This window comes from Diadema antillarum, unplaced genomic scaffold (assembly GCF_040938485.1).
Source record: "Diadema antillarum isolate AM-2024a unplaced genomic scaffold, OU_Dant_1.0 scf00000146, whole genome shotgun sequence".
NCBI lineage: Eukaryota > Metazoa > Echinodermata > Echinoidea > Diadematoida > Diadematidae > Diadema > Diadema antillarum.
Window position 1 is genome coordinate 571573 of NW_027271035.1, and position 21583 is coordinate 593155.

General features: G+C 39.3%; 1 protein-coding gene across 1 annotated transcript; it reads right to left on the reverse strand.

Annotated features, from left to right (window-relative positions):
• Window positions 1-3328: 3328 nt before the first annotated feature.
• LOC139721577 (GTP-binding protein 8-like) lies at window positions 3329-20822 on the reverse strand. The gene is made up of 8 exons (XM_071632909.1): window positions 20661-20822; window positions 10702-10934; window positions 9885-10025; window positions 8912-9010; window positions 6575-6705; window positions 5538-5637; window positions 4319-4437; window positions 3329-3446 (listed from the first exon to the last, which is right to left on the reverse strand). Exons 2-8 carry the CDS (start codon window positions 10882-10884, stop codon window positions 3365-3367), a joined length of 855 nt encoding a protein of 284 aa, XP_071489010.1. The 5' UTR covers window positions 10885-10934; window positions 20661-20822; the 3' UTR covers window positions 3329-3364.
• Window positions 20823-21583: the final 761 nt, after the last annotated feature.

Here is a 21583-nt window from a genome sequence, read left to right on the forward strand (position 1 = left end):
ATTACCGTCAATTACTACATCTTGAATGTACAGTCAGCCCAACGTCTGCATTGAGTCTAGTAAATTTGGTCCAGGTGTATAATCAAATAAGACAAAATAATGGAAAATTCATTAACATCCGACGAGGGTCAAAATACATTGTATTGTGAAATTCTTTATATTATGTACTGTTTACACAAAGGCACATACAATGCAAGTTGATAGTGCCACCATTTCACATCTCTCCAAATGGTTATACACAAGGATTATTGCAAAAACCATGTTTTTTGTTGATGATGCAGCAATTACAGTAACATTTCTTCCCAAAGGAATCACCACTGATTAACCATAGGAAAACACTGATGCAAAGAATACATTTATTTCAGGTCAATAAGAGACTTTTTTAATGTGATGACATTATCTCAAATTTGCATCACATATGATGTGAATGACATCACTGTTTAACATTTGGAAACTTCTCAGCTTTCTGAATAGATCCCCAATATAAATGAAAGATTTACTATTCTGTTTATCTATACTGGATTTATTGCATTCAAACATGTTTATCTATACTGGATTTATTGCATTCAAACAAGTTTGGAGTAGAATTGCACTCAGGAGATTATACAAACCACACTTTGAATTCATCAGGCCGGTACACGTAACAAGATAGTGTCAGTGGCGTATCTAGGGAAAACGGCGCCCGGGGCAAGCGCGAAAATTGCGCCCCTAATTTCAGAAAAAGTGTTCAACCCCAACCCCATCCCGGTAGGGACTTTAAACAAAGTCCACATGATATGCTTTTTCAAGCACTTAAAAGGGGTCTTTTGAGGGTGATTTAAATGTAATGAATTTTGATAAATTTTGGCGAGCGAGCGCAGCGAGCGAGCCGAAAACTTTTGTATTTCAGCTTACAAAACATGGAATTCTTGTCTTTTTGCTAATCAAATCTTACAATTCTAATCAAGATATAGTGACGGCCTTATAGATAACGATTTATACCAACAAACTGCATGAGGAATTTAAAAAGTACTCTAATTTAGTACGCGCGAGTTAGCCGAAATTTGTATATTTCCACGTCTTCATCACGTTTTGTTCTTATCTCTTTTTTCTTTCTTTTTTGATAAATTTTGGCGAGAGAGCGCAGCGAGCGAGCGAGCCGAAAATTTTTGTATTTCAGCTTACAAAACATGGAATTCTTGTCATTTTTTGCTTATTAAATCTTACAATTCTAATCAAGATATAGGGACGACCTTATAGATAACGATTCATATCAACAAACTGAGGACTTACAATACTAGTACTCTAAATTAGTACGAGCTAGTGAGCCGAAATTTGTATATTTCCGCGTCATCATTACGTTTTGTTCTTATCTTTTTTGATTTGTTTTTTCTTGCGCCCCCCCCCCCATGCTCGAAACCGTTGGCGTCCTCTCTTGATCCAATTGGCGATCGCTTCAGAACGAATGAAATTGCAGCCGCTGCTCCGTGTAACATTAAATTTCCTGCTTAATATGAAATGACATGTGTGAACACAAAAGACATTGTCATTTTGTCCGCGTCATCGTCACGTTTTGTTCTTATCTTCTTCTCTTTTTTTTTTTGATAAATTTTGGCGAGCGAGCGCAGCGAGCGAGCCGAAAATTTTTGTATTTCAGCTTACAAAACATTGAATTCTTGTCATTTTTGCTTATTGAATCTTACAATTCTAATCAAGATATAGTGACGGCCTTATAGATAACGATTTATACCAACAAACTGTGGACTTGAAAAAAATACTCTAAATTGTACGAGCGAGTGAGCCGAAATTTGTATATTTCCGCGTCATCATTACTTTTTGTTCTTATCATGCTTGATTTTTTTGCGCCCCCTCCCCCCCCCCCCCCCCCCCCCCGTATGTTCGAAACCGCTGGCGCCTTCTTTTGATCCAATTGGCGATCGCTTCAGAATGAAAGAAATTGCAGCCGCTGCTCCGTGAAACATTTTGCCTGCTAAATATAAAATGACATGTGTGAACACAAAAGACATTGTCATTTTGTCCGCGTCATCATCACGTTTTGTTCTTACCTTCTTTATTTATATAAATTTTGGCGAGCGAACCCAGCGAGCGAGCCGAAAATTTTTGTATTTCAGCTGACAGAACATGGAATTCTTGTGTGAACACAATAGATATTGTTATTTTGTCCGCGTCATCATCATGTTTTTTTTTTCTTGTTTGATTTGGTTTTCTGCCCCCCCTCTTCCGGGCGAGTTTTTTTTTCTTCTTCTTCTTCTTCTTCTTCGATTTTTTTTTCTTTTTCTTCTTCTTCTTTTTTTCGTTTTTTTTTTTTCGTTTTTGCGCCCCCAAGGAGTGGCGCCCGGGGCACGTGCCCCCCTTGCCCCCCCTAGATACGCCACTGGTCACATTGTATGTGAAACTTACCTAAACTGCCAATAGTTTCTCTTTCCTGCATCATAAGTCTCTGTGTCATGTTAGAGTGAGGTAGGCAACTTCTATGAAACAAGTGGCACTTGCAAATGTACAATTGAATTCCAATACACATACTACCAAACAGTGACTCAGGTTATTATTTGTTTCTCTTGCTGGTAGAGAACATATCATGTACACAGGACTTAACCATGCCTCATTATATTTATGCAACATTTTTCAAATTCAAGAGATACATGTTTCATCCTGTGGTTAAGATTTAAAAGAGTAAGCATTTTGAACCTCTAAAGCTCCTAAAGTAAGCTGATTTAAGCCGAATCACTGCAGCAAACAAAGTGATACAGAAAAAAAAGAAAATAGTCCATCACATGATTACATGTTGCAATGCAAAACACAGTTTCCTTACTTCAGCCTTTGGGAGAATTGAAAAGATCACAGAATACCTTCATTTCCTCCAGGTATTTGTTTTCAGTGTACTGCATTCATTTTCCCTAGTAGTAAGATAATTCAGAGAGATACCACCAATACCCATTCAGATATACCAGGGAGGCATTTCATGAAGCAATTTGGCACATAATTTTCATGACAAGCTGTTACAGCAACTGAAATCCTTGCATCTGATTGGCCGAGAGCAAATTTGTCCGACAAGTTTGTCAGACAAAACGCTTCATGAAATCCCCCCCCCCCCCCCCGATATATCCACTCACCTCCACATCTACAGCAGAATGTCAGTGGTACAGTTTATATTGGTCATTTTCTGCCTTCCAGTCCGTGGCAATACCGTATCTGAAGTGTGATCTTGAGCTTGTTCACTGAGTTGACATAATGTCAAGGTCAATTCGGAGCACAGTACCACGGCACACTGCCCTGCTTTAGGCATGGGACTGCTCCAAACGTGATGACGTCAGACCTTCTGCAATCTTGAGCTGGATGACATGGAGTCACGCTTGCACTCGTGTCATCTGTTGGGCGTCTTGACTTTTCTGGTGATGTCCGCAATAAAGCTCTGTAGGAGAGGAATCCCTTTCATTTTTGTGGCACTGTGGAAAGGAACAAAATATGGCTAATCTCAGCGTTCCATTTAAATGCGAGAATTGGGTTCAAGAAACAAGTCCTTCTGAACATACCCACACTAACATAGAGCCACAGATATCAGAATGCATGTGAGAAAAAGCATACCAAGTCCCATGAGTACTACCTCAAATGGAATATCTTTGTCGAATAATTGTGATGGCGATCAGTTCCTACTTCCTCATTCACTAAATATGTGTATGAAGCAAAGGCCTTCAGTTCCTTAGAATTCTTCATAAGTGACGATGTGTGCAAATGTATTCATTCTACGATGCAACTGGTGCTGAGCTGGCAGCTGTTTGTTCCTCTCAAGTAGTGTAGAATTACTGATATTTCATGCATATAATGATGGCTTCACATATAGAGCTTCACAGAAAACTACCTGGGTTCATTTCTTCAAGATGTCTTTCAAACACTAAGTTGAACAACAGACATCTAGTTGTCACATCTCATGCAGGAGTAACCTTATTTTGCGTGGGAAAAAACTGATTACAGGTACTCAATTTGCTATGTGTCGCTACTTTCATTGATACATGTTTCAGAAATGCTTCATGAAAGCAAAAATTTCACGCCTGAAGGCGACTGGCTGGACATGTACCTCATGACAAGATGTCAATCATGCTGCAAGTTGGCAACTCTTAAGATATGTGGTTTCTGTCCATCCTCTCAATATGCCGACTTATATTCAGTCCAATAATAGTTCAACCAGTTTTATTCCTAAACATGTTTTGTTCTCAGGATAAGAGGCAAAGGGCATTTACTGGGAACTCTGCAGATACTGGGGAAGAGTTTGCAAGGGGGGGGGAGGGGAGAGGTGGTGGGTACACCCAAGAGGTCGCACCTGACAATGAAGGGCTGTGGGAGACAAAACTTTGTCTTGGTGTGGATGGTTTCTCTCACAGAGATGATGGACGTCACCATCTTTCGTACTGGAGCTTTGTCAGCCTTTGTCAGCACCACCTGTGGTCCAAGACATAATATACATCATAGTAGTATGATGACATACACATCCACCCTTACTACATTGTATGTTCAAGCTGTTTTGTAGCTGAAGCAGACAACACTATCACATGGGCTTTTTACCATAAATACATCAATCATGTAATGCATTGCAGAAATACTATTATTATCATTATTATTTTAAACTGACAGATTCTGCAGCACAAGTCCCACATTTATAAGATGAAAGGTCAGTGCTGTGATAAAACATAGTTCTACATGAATCACGAATCAATGTTGAATATCTCAGTGCGTCCCTTGGTAAGGTACGCTCCCTCTCGTAATCTCATATCAGCTCAGAAAAATCTTCTCCAATATCCTGTCATCACTACAAGGTTTTATGGTGAGTAAACTTTTGCTGATACTGCTCCCACACTGTGGAACACTGTTCCATGTTGTGTAAAGGCAGTTTCCACAGTGGTCAAAACTCTTCTTAAAGACATTTCTGTTTAAAAGTATTATGAATGAGTCTTGGTTTTTCAAACTGCAACATCTACAGTACATAAAGTACATTTCCCTTTTTCCATTTTCAGCCCTCTCCCATAAAGCCCATAGAGACACTACAGTAGTGATATGTGCTATATGAGCACTGTATTATCATTATGTTTCAGTGACATTGAGTACAGGTACAGTTGTACATTTTATCCCATCTCTGTGCAGTGAGCTTTAAAAAAATGATTTTAATTTTAATTAGTACACATTGCCTTTATTATGACATGAGGACTCTTAATCCTTAGTATGAAAAGTTTGATGATCTTTTTAAATAGAATCTTAATAGCTTAAAGTGGATTTTCATGTACAAGTAGGGCTACATGGCTGCATTTTCTCAGACACAGACTTCATGATTGTGAATTGATTGAGACATATTTGGATTTTACGTATCCTGGTCACACCAAGTACACTGGAATGAAGAATGATTCCTTTACTTTTCAACCATTAACTCTTAGATCCCCTATCTTGATTGAATATGATTTGATTAAAAACATGATTTGGGAAGTTTTTGTCCAGTACAGGATGCAAAATCAGCTGCCATAAAATCTGGTCTTTTCACCATCACTCACTGTATATGGCCTGGAGAAATCTTCAAGCATCTGGATAGCTGTGAAGTCCATTGGTTGGAATCCAGCCACTATGTCTATCAGCAAAAATGACATCTGTAAGCTGCACAAAGGAGAAATGAACTGAATGACCATCACAACCCAGTATGCAAATGCGAGAGGATTTTTACCTCCGCTATTAAGGAAGGAGGTTTAGTGATCATCGTCATTGCACTGTCTATTGGCAAAATAACTCAAACAGTATTGAAAGGATTTTATTGAAACTTGCAGGAAAAGTTGATAATGACACAAGGAACAGACAATCAAATTTTGATAGTGATCTGGGAATCTTTAAATAGATTTTGAAGGATTTTCTTCATCTTTTAGCAGATAAGGACAATGAACTTGGAGTTCGAGCTGTATGTACTGGAGGTCTCCCTACGTGCACTAAAGCGCGTGCTCTGCTTGGGCGAGGCGCCACGTATCTGGAAGCTGATGACATAAATATAAGGCTTCTATATTGGGAAATTGCATGTGTGTATGGATGGAAATGGGTTGCTTGCTTGGCTGAGGTCGGTGCTCTCCGAGTGCTTTTCTAGTTTTGTTTTGTTGTTTTTTTAACAATGACAGAATGACAGAAAAAAAAGCCACATTAATCAAATAATTCAGTCCAATACGACAAAGGTCTCAGTTGCAAGCTCTCAGATTGTTTTCTTGAATGCCTTAAATGATTGCAAGGAACTTATTGTAGGCCAACAACTGGCTCTGCATACATTAACACTTGCGTATGTATGGTTCAATAATATAAGAAAGACAATTTTCTGATATGGTCTTTGTTATATTAGATTCACTGAATTTTTACTAGAGCCTTTTAATAGCCATTGTAGAGACACCAGATGAAATTTGTAAAAGGGGTATTCAGCCATCTTCATTTCTTGCTGCTTGTTAAATTTGTGCATGCCTGAATAGAAATAGTTCTCTGCTAGTCTTAGCTCAAGACATTAGATGAGACCTTCGATCAACGACTCTATGATTGAATAATGGTTCTCAATCATACTCACTTTCTACGAGTGCGAAGGAAGCCTTCTGCTGTGACTGCAAAGTTTTCAGGCTGTCTGTACCCATACCCAGGGAGGTCCACCAGACTGAACGCAGACCCAGCCTGATAGAACAGCAATAATTTGGTGTGCCCCTGTCAGTACCGAAAAAACAACAACAAAAAAGTGTATCTGTAAATGTCCCATCACTCAGCAATGAAAGACACTAGTAATATGTTTTCGTCCTTTCTGTCATTCTCTGTCTTTTGTCTCTGTTTCTAATGACAACAGCTGTCTCTCAAACAAGGAACTTGTTTATGTTGTGAACATGTTTCTCGACAAGATTTATGCTGAGAGAGGGTGTACCCTGATCAGGAATATGAGGAGGTAACTACAACTGGCATTAAAGATTAACAACACATCCAAGTTTTCACACATCTGAATGTGGATCAAAATAATTGATTATATCCCTGTGAATCTAGTGGAACTTGAATACCATAAGCACACAAAAAAATTATCGTCAGGAAATAGTACACACTTTTTTTTTTCGTGCATGAACACATTCCTAAGTGCACATCAGTTTTTCTGATTATTAGATGTTTCCCTTTTAAACACAACACAGACCGTCAATACAAAGATCATTTGAGACTACAAGCCACTACAGCAAAATCCCCACTTTTTAACTTTCAACAGCATTTAAAAAATATAGAATTTGTCAAAAATGCCTACATACAATTAGTGCAGCTCAGATAAACAGAAAATGTGACCACAGCAAATGTTGAAGATGGCCTCAATAAATGATACTCAGTGTGAAAGCATATAGTTCTCATGTGCAAAGATTGGCCGGAAGTAATACAGTCTTAGAGCTTACCCAATTGCGGTTGCTATGTGATGTTTTACATTCGATCACATCGATTATGTACAATATATTGGGTCATAGCGGTATCCATCATGCACAAGAATGATATGCATGCAGCTTGTTCTGCATGTGATTCAATACTCCTGCTTGAGGACACAATTTGATCATCATGTACTAACGGCATTCTATGCACCCACTACTGAATCGGGAGGGCGCTTCAGGAATAAAAGTTGGTATACTGACTCTTAGCATTTCACACTTTTGATCACAAAATACTACATGTCAAACAACTTGATATCCTGACAAATCATGCCAGCAAGACTAGGTTCTTGGCAGAGCTTCCTGATATACTGTACGAGCTGAAATTTTCGAGTTGGTTTTATTTTCACGAATTTCGCGAATTGCCTTTGAACCACGAAAATAACAACACGCGAAAATAACAACACGCGAAAAACAAAAACGCATGAAAACAACGCAGGGAAATGAAAATCAAGCCATGCCATGTGCTGCAGGATCGCGCCAAAATTATAGTGCCGTACAGTACACTACTAGTACTCATAGCTAGCTACGTACGTAGGTCTAGCACACAGCTATCATGAGCTGAGCCATATGGCCATGACGTAGCTAGCATTAATAAGTACAGCATGTATCCCGTCCTGCGCTGCGCCTAGCTAGCCTTCAACTTGCCGACTGTGCACGCACGTCGCACAGTACAGCTAGCTTCTTCTAAAGAGCCGTCTTCAGTCCGAAGGTTGGTGACTATGGACCTCCACTCTGTTCTGTTCATGGCCGCCTTACTACATGCGGCCACACTCTTTCCTGTCCACTCCTTCCTTCATGTTTTAGTACAGCAGCTAGCCATAGCTGTTTAAAGTGCGTTCAGTCTACTCTTGCAGCTGCATTCTTGGTGTTCGCCAGTCGATGTCCGGCACGAATTTCGAAAGTCCTTGTAAAGTACCGTGGTATTTCTTTTGATATTTGTTTTACTTTCAAATTGAGAACGTGTAAGGTACTTTTAGTTTAGACAACTATAGTTTTTTTCGTGAGAGTTCAAGTACCAATAAGTTTAGTTAGACCCTCGCAACCCTGAAATTAATAACACGCAAAAATGTCCTCCAAGTAGCAATTCATGAAAATATCTGTACGCAAAAATTTCAGCTCGTACAGTACTGTATACGCCAAATATTTTGCAAGGTTTTTATTTTCGCAAATTTCGTGAGTCAGGTGTTATTCGCGAAATTAAAGACACACGAAAATATTGACTCTGATCCCAATATGAATGTGACATACGTGTGTACACTTCTCTGTCCAGTCCCGGACTTCACGATCGCAAATTTAACCACTCGCGAAATCTTCGGGAATTCCCGATTTGCGAAAATTTAGACTCGTGAAATATATGGCATATACAGTATTGAAAGCAAATTCCAAATGGTGGAAGATGAATTTCATGTCCTGCCGAGTACTACGTGTTAGCTTTAATGCAGAAAAGAGTGTGTGCTTACTGCAGTTCTTGACGTTCTCACTGGTAACTGGGACACATTCTTAAAGAGAGACCGAATCAAGGATGATTTCCCCACATTACTGCGTCCAATCATGGCTATCTGAAGACAAAAACAAGAACAAGGCCATCATCGTCAGTATTGTGTATCTCTTAGGATGATTGGGCAAACTTGTTCATGTAGGTCCATCCACGTTCTAACCAATGTTAAGGCATCTCCAGATTAGCACATTAATCATGTACGCCACTTATGCAGCATGTTAACCCATTGAGGATGGGCTGATTTTGCTTCAACACACATTTCTCATAGACCCCTATACGGGGGACTGGTCCTCAACGGGTTAAGAAGTCAAAGAAAGAGTCGAATATCATTACATGCATGCAGAGCTCCATTCAACCACAAATGGCTCAAACTCCAGCATCATACCAACATTGGCGGATCCAGAGGGAGGCGCACCGGGTGTTGCGCCCCCTCTTTATTTTTTGTTGAAACAAATGAAATATAGAGAAAAAATAGTGGGGGAGGGGGCGTGCACCCCCTTCAAGTTTGTAAAGGCGCCTCCCCTTTACAGAATTCCTGGATCCGCCCCTGTACCAATAATATTGTTTGTTTCTACATAAAGATTGAAATTACAGTATGGCTATTTCTCTATAAATACATGATCCAAGCGATGTGATTATGTTTGTTTTGAGAAAATACTGCATGGACATGTACTTATGAACGGTATCTTAACTCAAGCAGTGACATGAACAAATGAATGGGCAGCTTCAAAGAGCACTCATATTTGGGGCGCCAAGTGTTGCATGGCCTATTTCGTTATGAAATCAGTCATTTCGTAGAAGAAATGTTTATTTCATTATGAAATGTTGTCATTTCGTTATGAAATGAACATTTCGTCAATGAAATGACTGATTTCATAATGAAATAGGCTATGCGACACTTGGGGCCCCATACTGACATCCCTGGGTTAGCATACCTCTGGCAAGTTATAGTCTGGGGACTGCTCCGGAAAGTATGCTCCCTTCACAAACCGGACCCGGTGTTTTGGGCCGTTCTCAAAGAGTTCCTGTGACTTCTGCACCTCTGCAGAAGTTGGTCGAAATATAAGTTCTTCTTCCTGTGGAGGAGGTGCAAGTTGTAGAAGGACATCATACAGGTGTACGAGTATTTCATTCCATTCATTCTATTCTGCATAATTCAGATTTGTAGTAATATGAATGGTGCAGTCACATGCCTGCATTCTTTAAATAAATCACCAACACATGCAAAATTACTGTTTTAAAGGGGCATTTCCAGACGATTTCATAATTTCACATCGTGTAGTACATAAATCAACAGCTCCATGTATAGGACATGTGGAATTTATTGCGGCGCTTGAGTAGAGAAAACAATAATTTGAAAATCTTAAACAAATTTCACTGAACAGTATTGATAACATAGGAGCCTCACATTATATTTTCAGAAATGTAGCAGTGTAATTCCATTACAATACTGCTTGCTTAACAAGTTGTGTAGAATCTATGCATGTCTTCTTCTTTTATTCTGCTTCCTTGAGCACCAACTCATGCATTCTTATGGTGAGGCTGCAATGTCATTATCCTTGTTCATTGCAATTGGTTATAAATTTTGAAAACATTATTATTCCTCATCATAGTCACTATAAATTCTGAAACTCTATACTCGGTATAACTTTATTTATAGTAGTTGAAATGTAAAAGTCTGAAAATCTTCCGGAGTTCCCCTATAATATGAGGAGAGGGGAGATTAAGTGGCCTTGTTTCAACAAAACCAACCTTAAAGATGGGCTCCTTGACATGCTTCTGCGCATCCATGAGAGGGTTGTAGGCCTCTTCCGACCCATCGGGGCTGGATGACAGCCGTCTGACGAAAGATGTCCAATGTGCAGGAGGCACTGTCTGGAGGAAACCAGCCACATGCGGGAGGCGGTGATGAGCAAAGCAACGGCACGCAGTCATATCAAGATTTCATCGCATTGCCAGTGCAGTGGAAATGTGCTGTGAGAGCCCTGTTCCCAAATAAAAAGAGATGAAGATAGAACTATTGAAAGAAACAGTGACTCCTTTCTTTGAAAAGATAGATAGTCAATCCATTTTGAATATAGTTCTGGGAAAACACATGATAAGTTCTTTTTTCCTTTCCTTCTCTTTTTTGTTTAATTTAGGGTACACACGATGAGAGTTAGCCGAGAACTGAATCCAACATGAAAGTGTACATGATGCAAACTTAAAGGACAAGTCCACCTTCATATACATGTGGATTGAGTGAAGGCAACAATATTAGTAGAACACATCAGTGAAAGTTTGGGGAAAATCGGACAATCCATTCAGAAGTTATGAATTTTTAAAGTATCTGCGCAGTCACTGCTGGATGAGAAGACTTCTACAGTGTGTGATGTCATATGCGTACAACAATATAAGGAATATAAAAAGAGAATTTCACAAGACTTTACTTTTTGAATAAAGTGCACATTTCTTTGACTTGTTACTGACATATGTTTAGGGTAATATTATTCCCCCTGCCTTCTGAAAGAGAGAAGTCGAGTGTTCTTTTGTTATGCGAGAAAAATGGAAATATGTTGAATTTTCTTTACTCTTTCTTTATATCGTTGTACACATGTGACATCACAAGATATAGTAGTCTTCTCATCCAGCCGTGACTGAGCAGAAACTTCAAAAATTCATAACTTTTGAACGGATTGTCCGATTTTCCTCAAACTCTCACTGATGTGTTCTACTAATATTGCCCCATTTACTCAACCTACATGTCTATGAAGGTGAACTTGTCCTTTAATGTGATGTCACTTTACAATATATACAATATATTCTAAGAATGTGAAAAGAACCGTGACCACAACCATCACCACCACAAAAAAAAAAACTAGATATATCGCTACGGCGACTGATATGCCTCCGCCATAATGCATGGTTCTCCTAATAGGTCTATAGTACAATGTCTTGACAATGTGTGATGACAGTTTCACACAATTGGCAAAATATCAAAATGACAGGTTTGACACAAATGTGCTGAATGTTCACTTTCCTAGAACTAGGTTCAATTGGATGAATGATTAAAATGTCAGAGCGCAGGTATTTGGGGAACTGATGATTTTTACTTGACTTTTGACCCTTTTATAAGTTTATATGCATTGAGTAATTTTCAAACTCAAGGTATTTAGAAAAAGTATAATATCAGTATCAAATGGGAAAATAGCATTATCTAGACCTGACCTTTGACCTCACAGTTCCAAAGAGAATCACTGTTAGGTTGAACATGCATAAATATGTAAGTTTCATGATGATACCTTGAGTTACTTTTGAGATATGGAGGGAAAAGTGCAATTCAGCACTTTCACTTGACCTTTGACCTTTTGGCAAGAAACTTCCCACAGAATAAATATTGGGTAATACATGTATACATCAAGTTTAAAAAAAAAAAAAAAAACCTTCAGGCATTGCATAAATATAAGGAAAGTAGTGATATTTTGAGGAGTTGACCTTGACCTTTGACCCCCTGACCTTTGAACCATGACCCCCAACTTCCCTAGATAATCACTGCCCATTGGAACAAGCATATATACTAAGTTCCATGAAGATGCCTTGAACCATTTGCGAGATATGGAGAAAAACATGAATTTTCAACCTTTTTTTCACAAAATAACGTGACCTTTGACCTTTGACCCCGTGACCCTAACATCCAAACAAAGTATTATCCCCCCAGGATATACCCTCATACCAAGTTTGATGTAAAACCACCACACGGTTCCTGAGATATCGACAAAAACAAAACAGGACGGATGTACGGACGGACGGACGGATGGACGGACGGACAGACGACCCGAAAACATAATTGCCTCCGGCCACTTCGTTAGCGGAGGCATATAAAAAAAAAAAATCCTGACATATATGAAAAAGGTAACCCAGAGACAGTGCAAGATGTGCTATTTTGTATGGATTTTTATGTGGAAATTATTTTGCGTTAATACATGAAAAATATATGCAAAATATGCACAAGCATTTTTACATTTTTGTGTCACATTTTGGCAATTTCTAGCCCATACAAAAATCAGTAAGACAGATCTGTGAAGTCCCATGGGTATAGAATTAGAATGTCATTAATGTAGAGATTTACGTGTCCAGAATTACAATGGTGTCTGGTAATAATATCATCATGTCTGTATCTAGATCTATATGCTAAAATTGTCAATCACAGGACTAGGTGATAGTTCCTCATCCTCAGCAACAGGGACACCGTGATAAGTGATGCCTCCACTGACTGTGAACAGGATATCTTCTACAAAGGCTAGCATCCACAAGTTCGTCTACACATGTCTTAGTCTTCGAGGCATGGGCGTTCGTTATTAGGCCGGGGCCAAGACATACATGCAACGCAAGCCGCTCATGATTCAACCACAACCATGTCCAAAATTCTACCGCCTGCTATGCTCTTGCACTCAGTCGAACCTTGGCACAGGAGGTCAAACCTTGGTGTGGGTGCCGATATGTCACAATAATTCACACAATATGCGCCTGTTGACTGGAAGCTGAAGTGCAGTCTGATCGCTGCCCATGTCACTGAGTGACATGAGTTCTTTGGCAAAGGGCACTTTGAGCTTTCATTGGGCAATAATTGATTTAAATAACTGACCCAACACAAGCTTGAGTTTTATGACTTTCTGTTGGGAAGCTGTAGCGTTTGCCATGTTCAAAAGATGGTAAAGTTTCGGTTCAGGTGGGACTTCAGGTTTCAAGCTTTTTTCGATGATGATTTCTTGAGATAATGAGAAATTTTTATTAATTTCATAGTGATGATTAAGTCTTAAGTTAATCATTAATATTGAATATTGAAAGAGCACATAATTCTTAGAGGAATTCAAAATTTATTTGATAAAAATTTAATTTTGATTCAATTTTTCGAATTTTCAATTAAAAAAAATTGAAAAAAGGAAGTCAGGAATTGTCTGTCACCGACACTGTGTCCTGTCAGTGTGATAAGTTGTAAATTAACATGATTAACCCACGAAAAGGTGGTTTATTTTCTGTCTTTTATCCCCATTTAACACTATTGCCAAGAAAAGGAGAGATGGGTCAAGGTTTAGTATAGTAGATTACATCTAAACTTGTAAGAAGCTTTCTTGATGCCAGCTTTTTGAAAGAAGTATAGTGAGTTGCCCGCACCTCATTAGGGGCTCTATACCGTCACCCTGCTTAAAATTGTTACAAGCGCACTGAACAAAATATGTATGCCCGGGATCGGGACTGTGTTCAGTATGGTAACCCTACTACATATCGACCGCCCTTTAAATATTGAAACCGATCGCGTAGCATTGGCACACAGAACGCTACGCACTTCACTGCATGCAGAACACATAAAAATGGATAGGCTTAGTTTGACTGTTGATGAGGATGTGTGGGAAAACATGAAAATTCACTGTTCATTAATGGTTTTGATCAAGGACAAAATTTCAAATTAATATTTTAACCGAATCGTAATGTAATGTCTATGGAAGTTTCTAAAAAGCTTTGTACAACATGGTGTTCAATACAACTTGGTTTGCATGCAATGCAAAAACAGCGGTCGATCTCAATAAGGAAAGGCATCGCGGGGAGCTAAAACCAGGCCACGCAAGTTCGACGGCGATATTTTTGCACTAAAACTTCGAATTGAAAAGGGAACAACAGCATTTGATTGTGCTGGATTCTCTCAATCACGTAGGTTAAGTTTTTACGTGAATTTCAGTGTTAAAGGTAGGGAATCCCATTTGCATGCCTTAAATGAAGAGTTGTATAAACACAGTGGTATGTTGAAGAGAGTACCATTTTAGAAACTCCCACAAAGTATTGAAAGTGGGTGGTAACATTTAGTACATTTTCATTGACCGTTAGATTTTGAATTGAATTCTTTTCGGGGCTCACCGCAAATTCCAGTACATTACTAGGCTACGTTTGCAGACCCATGCACTGCATGTGTGTCCATCATGTATATTTTGTGAATAAAGTTCATCAAAACTTACAAACATTTCTATATGCATTCTTGGCACACACTCTATATGTTATTACATCAGCTCATATACTTTTAGATTTGTGTTTATAGATAAAAAATACAGAAGACTGCAACAAAAAGGCTTAAGTGTGGCTGACACACAAAACTACTGAGTAGTTGAGTTTTGTGCATTATTCAAATTGTAGATAACTGTTGACTTCCAAATTTCTAAGCAGTGGCCTAAACAAGTCCCCTGAGGTTCATATTTAATGTTTTGCTGCATTTTGGGAGTTCTGTAAAAGGTATCCCCTACCTTTAAATATTCTTATCAAGCAAATAAACATTAGGCGGTTGATGAGTAGTAGGTCCAACCATACACTTGAAACTTGGCAGGGTTACCACAACCAAGCAAACTGTGGCGAAAACCAGACAGTCTTTTGCAATAATCTTAAATATATATCCGGAATATGTGTTATAAGTATCATACTATCATCAAGGTCACCCGCACGCATCTTTTCTGTGCTTTGTGTATGGGAGCATCACGGTCACCCGCACCCGTCTTTTATGTGCTCTGTCTATGGGAGCACGGGTGACGAGTTGTGTTTGTGGGCCCCTTCCTTCCTTAGTGCACAACTATTCTGCATCATTCGCGTTTGATAACGATAGCTGCAAATTTTCGGTATCGATCAGTGAACTTGTGGTTCTATCGTGTCTACAATGTATGTTACTTGTTAGATCTAAAAGTTTGTACTATTGTAGCATTATTTTTATGTTTCTATAATTGGAACCTTCAGCATTTTTCCTGTAAATTTATCGTGATGTGAGTGGGATCAATTTTATTAGTGACGAAATTAATGTGATCAAGGAGGTTCGAGAGATGGAGTTACAGCTGACTATAATCATTCAATCAGCTGTCAGTTTTCTATGGATGGACAAAAGAATTTCACATTGATGTGCCTTTAATGTTCGATGTTTGAAGCCGCCATCTTCCTGAGCAATCTGAAGATTCATTTTTAACGCTATCATAATATTGGGTATATGCTGCTCGTTCATATATCAAATGCAATGAAATTTCACCTAATGATAAAGCATATAAAACAAAAAGTCAATTCCGTTCGAAAGTATGTGTAAAAGTGTAAATCTGAGCTGTATTATGTGAAAGTGTTTGAAATTTTACCCTCATGGAAAGCCGGTTTTATCACTTTTCTCCTTATTTCCGCAAAATGAAACTAATATGGTATCATCTTCAAGTATAGTTCTTTATAAATTAATATGTCAGATTAGCGTACAATCACGTACATTCGAGTAATTTTGATATCTAGTCTATTTCAGCAATATTTGAGCAATTTCTATCCGCGCACCCCCGTGCCTTTACCATTGTCTACCGCCCATCGTTTGTAAGTAGGGATAGCGCAAAGTAATTACCATCACAAAGATATATCTTCCTTGAAAAGTGGCTGGTGATTATGCAATGAGACACGAGTCAATTGTCTTCGCATCTGAGCGGCAGATCCAGTTTGACACATATTTCAAATATTTTTGAGTGGCGGCTTCGAGCATGGGATCAAAGCGAATAAGACTGTTGTGACTCCATTTCTCGAACCTCCTTGATGTGAATTAGGGTTCCTAAACATGCATAGCATATACTTTGATGAGACATGAGTCATAATTTAATATGACAAGATGCGAGTCACTAATTTAATCAGTCCGGGAAACCCGCATGAGCACCGCTCCCCCGTACGAGGACTGCCCCGCCTCATGAGGACCGCGTGGGCAAGTCCAAGATAACGCGCACGTTACGTATGGGACATTCAGAGATTTTATGACCTGAAAAATAGTGTTAATGGCCTTTGATCATATTGAACTTTATCATGATGATTGATATCTAGGAGAAGTATAATCATGTAAAAAATTGAGAAAAATGACCTTGACAATTATATTCTAGAAGAGAAAATATGTGCCGTTACGTATGGGACCAGAAAAATTTTGTTTTTTTGAACATTTTTTTCAACCTCAAAACTCTCTGAAAGTATATCATTCTACAACTTGTAACTCACTGTGATGAAAGTCACAACACTCAAGATTATCACAGGTAAGTTTCATGTCATTAGGAAAAAAGCTCTAAATACAGGTTCTAATTAAAGACAGACATGACGTGTTATGTATGGGACCGTTACGTATGGGACAGTTTGTCTCCCATTCATTTAGTGTGTGAAGAACCATGTTTATGGGTATTTTGCATAATTATTGAAGTAGAATCAATTGAAACTACTCAAATACTGATCCAGATTGTCAAGGAAACAATATTCCCCAAATATTCACCATCATAATCATATTCAATCATATTTTTATATTTTTTTTGACCAACCTGGGTATGCATGCCCTTTGTCCCCCATTCGTTTAGTGTGTGGAGAACCATGTTTATGGGTATTTTGCAAAATAATTTTGCAAAATACCCATAAACAAATTTTTGCATTTTGTGAGGTTGAATCAGTTGAAATTACTCAAATACTGATCCAGATTGACAAGGGAACAATATTCCCCAGATATTTAGCATTATAATCACATTCAATCATAGTCTATATGACCAACCTGAGTATGTATGCCATATTTTTATCAGGATAGTTACTACTGAAAAATTGAATACCTGGTAGTTTAAAGTGTTTACTTCCATTCATGAAGGGCAGTTTGCCATTTAGTTTCAATAAAAAACAACTTAACACAAGAAATATCAAATTTAATACAATGTAAATAAGCAATACCTGCTGCGTGGAACCCCAGTGATCAAGTAGATATATGATGTCTGTCTAGCAGTCGGGTCATTGATTCGAGTCACACCTCAGTATGTATACCCATGAATTTTGTTGTGGCTACTAGTACTGAAAACTGAATCAAAAGGACAATTTGTGTATCACTTGCAATAAAAAAAAATCATTTTACTTTTTTTTTTCTATACATATCACAACCATTTCAAATTGGATCTCCATCACATAAACTTTGAATTCCTCTAGTCTTAGGATTTTATGTTCTTAAGTAATTCATATAATTGGTTTCCAATCATCTCTTTAAATGTTGAAAACTGAATCCCCATTTCTACAAAAAACTATACCATCCCTTTAATGCTGATTTTTCATTGTGTATTTTGCCATTTTCCCCTCCTCCTTTCTGAAAATTGTTCAGTCAAGTTCATGTATTGTTTCAAGTGTCTATAACTCAAAAAGTAGCTGCAATGTTGGGATGCTTTCTTCAGGATGATTGACCATTTGTGTACTGAGAGACCTTCCCAGCTAGCTACACTAGTGTACATGCATTCACATGCAATATGTATGAGGATGTCCCATACGTAACGCATTTGTCCCATACGTAACATTATTTAAATGCCTAATAAAAAATATTTCTTTTACTTTTTTTTTCTTTTTTCTCTGGTATTTAATTTTTCTAAACAATAAATTAGAACTTTCCAAAAGGGCATGAAAATAACCTTAGCAATTTCAGAAAAAACCTAAAAAAATGACCTCATTTTGTTACGTATGGGACATCTCATGATAGGACACGAGCTAATTTGCATAATCATTTGCATAATCCCTAAATTTTCATACCAAGTTAAACTATGTGATGAACTTCTTATGTCCACATATTAATCAAATATTATTTGCTTTCCTTTGAATTAATATGAATTTTTATAAATGTCCCATACGTAATGCTGTCTTTCACATATATGCAAATGAAGCCCTTGAAATTTGCATAAATTTACATAATATCATTTTTTCCTCCACTGAAATCAAAACTTCAACTCATAAGCTTCAAAATGATAACAAACATGTCAATATTGAGCAAAGATGAAATTTTGCCTTCTGAGGGGACCTTATCTTGGACTTGCCCGCCCCCACTCCTCATGAGGCCCCCGGGGGGAATACCTAGCGGCCTGATCCGACTAAATATTTTCGGTGCTTTTTTCTGCGGCTCTCACCTCTCCGCGCACAAATCAACCTCGTGAAGCTGAAGTCTGACATCTTTTTACACAAATTTGTAACGAGAAAATAAAATCAGTACTAACCTGATCTTGTGCATATATTCCAAATTACTATTCCAAACTGATAGAGTAGGTGGGTACTCCAGTTTCTTAGCAAACTAATCACTTTGTAAGTATGATGGGTTCACTTTCTTCGTCAATTCTGCCGTCCGCTAAACTTTGGGCGCTTTTTCTGGAATCCTGCAACGAGACGTCACATCACATCACGCATCCCCATTAGCACATACAGACAGCGCGCAAGCTGTGAGATTTTCAGAGCGAGCTTGCGCACGCACCGAAGGATACTGCATCCCCCGGTGCGTGCACAAGCTCGCTCTGATAATCTCTCAGCTTGCGTGCTGTCTGATGTGCTGGATGCGTGATGTGATCACCGAACTAAAACATAGTGGAATGCGTGTCCCTATTCACAACATACACGAGACCGTGCAGCCAAATTACCGTGTTGCGTCGCCATCTTGTTCGGTCAATTATTCCTTATATGGAGTGCACGCTTAGGCGCGGTCAGACTGGGCCACTGGTACGCGCGCAAGCAAGAGTACGCCGTCAAGTGGCTAGTGATTATGACGTAACAATGCACGTTTGTACATGATAATGGTCTTGCGCTTCGGAGACACAGCCCGCACTCCATATAAGGAAAAATTGACCTTACAAAATGGCGGTGGTAGCAAGTTTTGGTGGCTGCGTATTTCCTGGGTGAACACGCATTCCACTATGTTTTAGTTCGGTGGATGTGATGTGACGTCGCAAAGCGGGATGATTCCAGGAAACCGCCAAAACTGGCCAAAGGTTAGTGGATGGCACGGAATTGACAAAGAAAGCGAACTCGTCATACCTACAAAGTGATTAGTTTGCTATGAAATTGGAGTACCCACCTACTCTATCAGTGTGGAATAGTAATTTGGAATATATGCACAAGATCAGGTTAGTACTGCTTTTATTTTTCTCATTACAAATTTGTGTAAAAAGATGTCAGACTTCAGCTTCACGAGGCTGATTCACGCGTGGAGAGGTGAGAGCCGCAGAAAAAAGTACCGAAAATATTTAGTCGGATCAGGCCGCTAGGTGCGGCAGTCTTGCACTGTGCGAACACGCTGGCGCCCGTGTTTTGATGGGCGCTCTGCATCGGTTGATCAAAACTCGATTTTTGAAGAAAAAACAGACAGGATTTTTTCTTCTTTTCATCACGGATAGTGGGCATGTGTGTGTAACAAAAAATCACCGTGCAAAGTTGCGACAATTTATACGTCGGATGTGAGATGAATAAGAAGTGAATAGGGGTCCTCTTGAGGCATTCCCCCGGGGGCCTCATGAGGAGTGGGGGCCGTCCTCATGAGGCGGGGCAGTCCTCGTACGGGGGAGCGGTCCTCATGAGCGGGTTTCCCGGACTATAATTAAATTAATTGTTTTGACTGTAGCTAAGTGTAGGTGAGACACCAGTCACTACTGCACTGCGCACTGGCCACTGGTATGGCACTGTACTACAGTGTACTGCTGTTTAGCAAGCAAGGCAAGGACCTGTACTTTGCTGTCGCCTGTTGGTTAGCTGTGCATGTGTTGTAGTAAAACTGCAATGGCAGTGCTGTAGGCTAGCTAGACCTAGAGAGCTAGTGACGTAGTGTACATTACCGAACCTAGTATGAGCCTTCAGAGCAGACGCCATACTCTATACGTGGGACCGCTAAAATAGAGACTGCAGTAAAATGCCACACAAAAACTTACTTTTTGTCTGTGTAATGGCACGGAATGCAACAGATGTCCTCCTTTGAAGGTAAATGGATAGTCGATGCACGGGATAACGAGCCCTAGGCCTAGCTGCCACCCCCACGCTAGTTGAGACGGTCAAAATCAACAAAATAAACTTTCCCAGCTCAGGCAGAACAGCAGGCGCCAAGGGAGATAACAGTAATAACACAACAGAAGAGGGCGGCACAACCAATGACGGAGCGAGCAGAGCCTTCGAAGGCTCTGTTAGGCCATGGGGTGAGCTGTTTTTTTCGCTTGTTTCGTTCCGACAACTGCGGCACTAAAATTTCTCCACAGCTACGTGTAAAAAAATAACCAAAAAGGCTACAGGAAAAAGTTCGACACAAACCCTCCTGTAGTATTTTGGTAATTTAGGGGGAAACAGTGAACTTTTTTGTCACTGAGGAGCTGAATATGTACACTTTGCCGTGTACGATATTCATTCGCGAACGATCATGTGATGTATGTTATCCAATCCGAATCGAGAATTATCGTTTACGAGTCAAAATGGCCGCCCCCTGTGAGCCTGTCGACGCGTCTACGTCGTCTGCTCTGCCGAAACTTTTAAGATGCGTTATTATGCATGTAACATCGATGAAGTTTGAAAATTTCACGCCCATGACAAACCTAAGATAGACGAAACCTATTTTGTGTGCCAAAGAGTGGATCAAATTGAGTGGGGGAGACCGTGAAATCGCAGACCAGAACGAAGTGATTCAGCTGCTCGGGGGACTGACTGCAACCTACGTAGGATAATTTACAGGTTAGTTTACGTGCGTACAGTCGTAGCAGTCGACACTGCAGTGCAGTCTCTCTCATGTTATATGCGTAATGTTAATGACCATGATGACTACAAGTACAACGTTAGCTATGTTATGAACGTTGCTTGTGTATGTTAT